This window comes from Alligator sinensis, unplaced genomic scaffold (genome assembly GCF_000455745.1).
Source record: "Alligator sinensis unplaced genomic scaffold, ASM45574v1 scaffold954_1, whole genome shotgun sequence".
In the NCBI taxonomy this organism is placed as follows: domain Eukaryota; kingdom Metazoa; phylum Chordata; order Crocodylia; family Alligatoridae; genus Alligator; species Alligator sinensis.
This window is the reverse complement of record NW_005842228.1, coordinates 1,880,142-1,882,159: the sequence shown is the minus strand read 5'-3', so window position 1 is coordinate 1,882,159 and position 2,018 is coordinate 1,880,142. Positions and strand designations below refer to the sequence as shown.

Below are 2,018 nucleotides of genomic sequence, written 5' to 3'. Positions count from 1 at the left end.
AGAAAATATGATTGGTTGTGTTCCGGAAAACACTATCTATATTGCTGAAAACATTGTTGAACAATATTTTCTCTTGTCACTTTTTAAATTTATTAGTTAACATTTTATTTATTTATTCCAGTTTTTAATGGCATTTAAGAAAGGAGAAGGGGCCCTACTTCTGACTATGATCCTGCCTATTTCCAAGGATTAATAGAAATTTCTTGTATCTTTTTCCTTCAAAATGAGTTTTCTTTTTCAAGAAACAGAAAAAATGTGTTGGAGTTAGGTGAGTGCAAATGACAGCAGTTTGAGGAACTGGCTGGGGAAGCACAGTAAGAATGTGAGCAGAAGGAAGAATGAGAGCTGAGAAAGCAAAATGTAGCAAAAGCTCACAGGAAGGACTGACTCAGAAAAACCTGGCTGTAAAAGTAACAACAAAATACAGGAAAAGAAAAAGGGGGCTTGGGTAAGAAGGACTAACTAACCATTTTGAGCAGGAGTGGGTAGGGGCTTGGAACTTTTTTCTTCTGTTCTGAACTCTGTGGCTCCGCCTTCCCTGCTTCTGCCATGCTGTGTGCGGGGAAGAAGAGCTGGGCTTTGCACTCTGCTCTGGGCATAGCAGCCACGGGTGGCGGCCAGGCTTGGGCACTGCTGGGGGCTGGGAGGGAGCAGGATGCTGCGGACTTGAGTCCCTGGCCCCATAGCCCTGGCAGCTGGAGGTCCCTTCCAGCAGGGCTGTGGGTGCAGGGTGAGGCAGGGCTGGGGGGCAGGAGTGAAGGGCACCAACAGGACTGGGGGGCTGTGGATGGGGAATGAGGGGCAATGGCATGGGCAGGCACCAGCATATCAGGGCTGCTCAGTACCACAAAGCAGTGGGGAGGGGAGGGGAAGGGAGAGGAGGGGGGACAGCTGCAGCTGGACCTGTGTCCTGTTGAGCGAAGGGGGCAGGGGGAACTATGATTTTCCATGATAAACCCAAAATCAAATGCGAAAATATATAGGTATTTAGAATTTATTTTATTATGGTGATTGAGGCACTGGTAGGCTTCCAAATTGCTTTAAAATTGTAAATATATCAATAAAACATCATGCTCAACTGATACCCATATATATATATATTATAGAGATATCTCTCTCTCTCTCTCTATATATATATATATATATCTATATATCTCTCTATATATAGTGGCATTTTATTTTAATCATGGAAAAATGTAGATTTTGGAGCTTTTAATCATAGGCTTTGCTTTTTTTTCCTATCAGGGGATTAGTGATTCTTAAACAGAGAAAACCAGGATCCTTGCTGATCTGTACACTGAATACTGCCTCAGAATGAATTTCTCCCAGAGAAAATGAAAACTGTGAGGCAGATTGTGACATGATCTGCTCCTGGGTTGGTGTGTAACGGTTCTGCATTGGGTTTTGCAACAATGCGTCTTTCATGTGTATAGGACACTTTTTTGAGACAGTGTAAAGGTTTCTCTCTTTTTTGTATTTTAACTGTTTTGGAATAAGTTTGTTCTTTTAGGATTGAAAACGGCCACAAAGAAATTTAATTGAAAACATTAACTCCATATGTAATTATGAAATATGTTTTATATTTCTTTTTATGTAGGAGTACATGAGCTTCCACATGAGATTAGATCGCTAGTCTGTCTGACTTAATATCACATCTCTAACAGTATTGCAACAAAGAAATTTAAGCAGAAAATACAAGAAACTGTTATGGCCCAACCTACAGCCCGTGAAAGTCAGTGGAAGAGCTCCCATTAATTCCAATTGTATAATGGGCTCATATCAGTTAATAATGCCTTCTGTCCTAGAGCATCAGAGGTGTTTCTGAGAAAAAGGGTGAGGACAGAAGAGAACCTGTTTTTGACATGTTGAAAGACTGAATTCAGAAAGCAGATGCATCAGGCCAGGTGACTGTCAGCAGTCCCTCAATACATGGATGACAATCTTCCAGTAAATAAGAAAGTCATCAGATGACTTGAAGTCAATCCAAGATCTGCATGTTGATGTTGGGTCACAGCTCT

General features: G+C 41.5%; 1 protein-coding gene across 1 annotated transcript in view; it reads left to right on the top strand.

Moving 5' to 3' along the window:
- Window positions 1–427: 427 nt before the first annotated feature.
- Window positions 428–2,018, top strand: part of LOC102368447 (S phase cyclin A-associated protein in the endoplasmic reticulum-like) — a gene marked incomplete at its 5' end in the record, with an annotated part of 201,152 nt that continues 199,561 nt past the window's right edge. Inside the window, one exon of the mRNA XM_014521586.2 lies at window positions 428–448. Coding sequence (XP_014377072.2) covers window positions 428–448 — 21 coding nt within the window. The remainder of the gene's footprint in view (window positions 449–2,018) is intronic.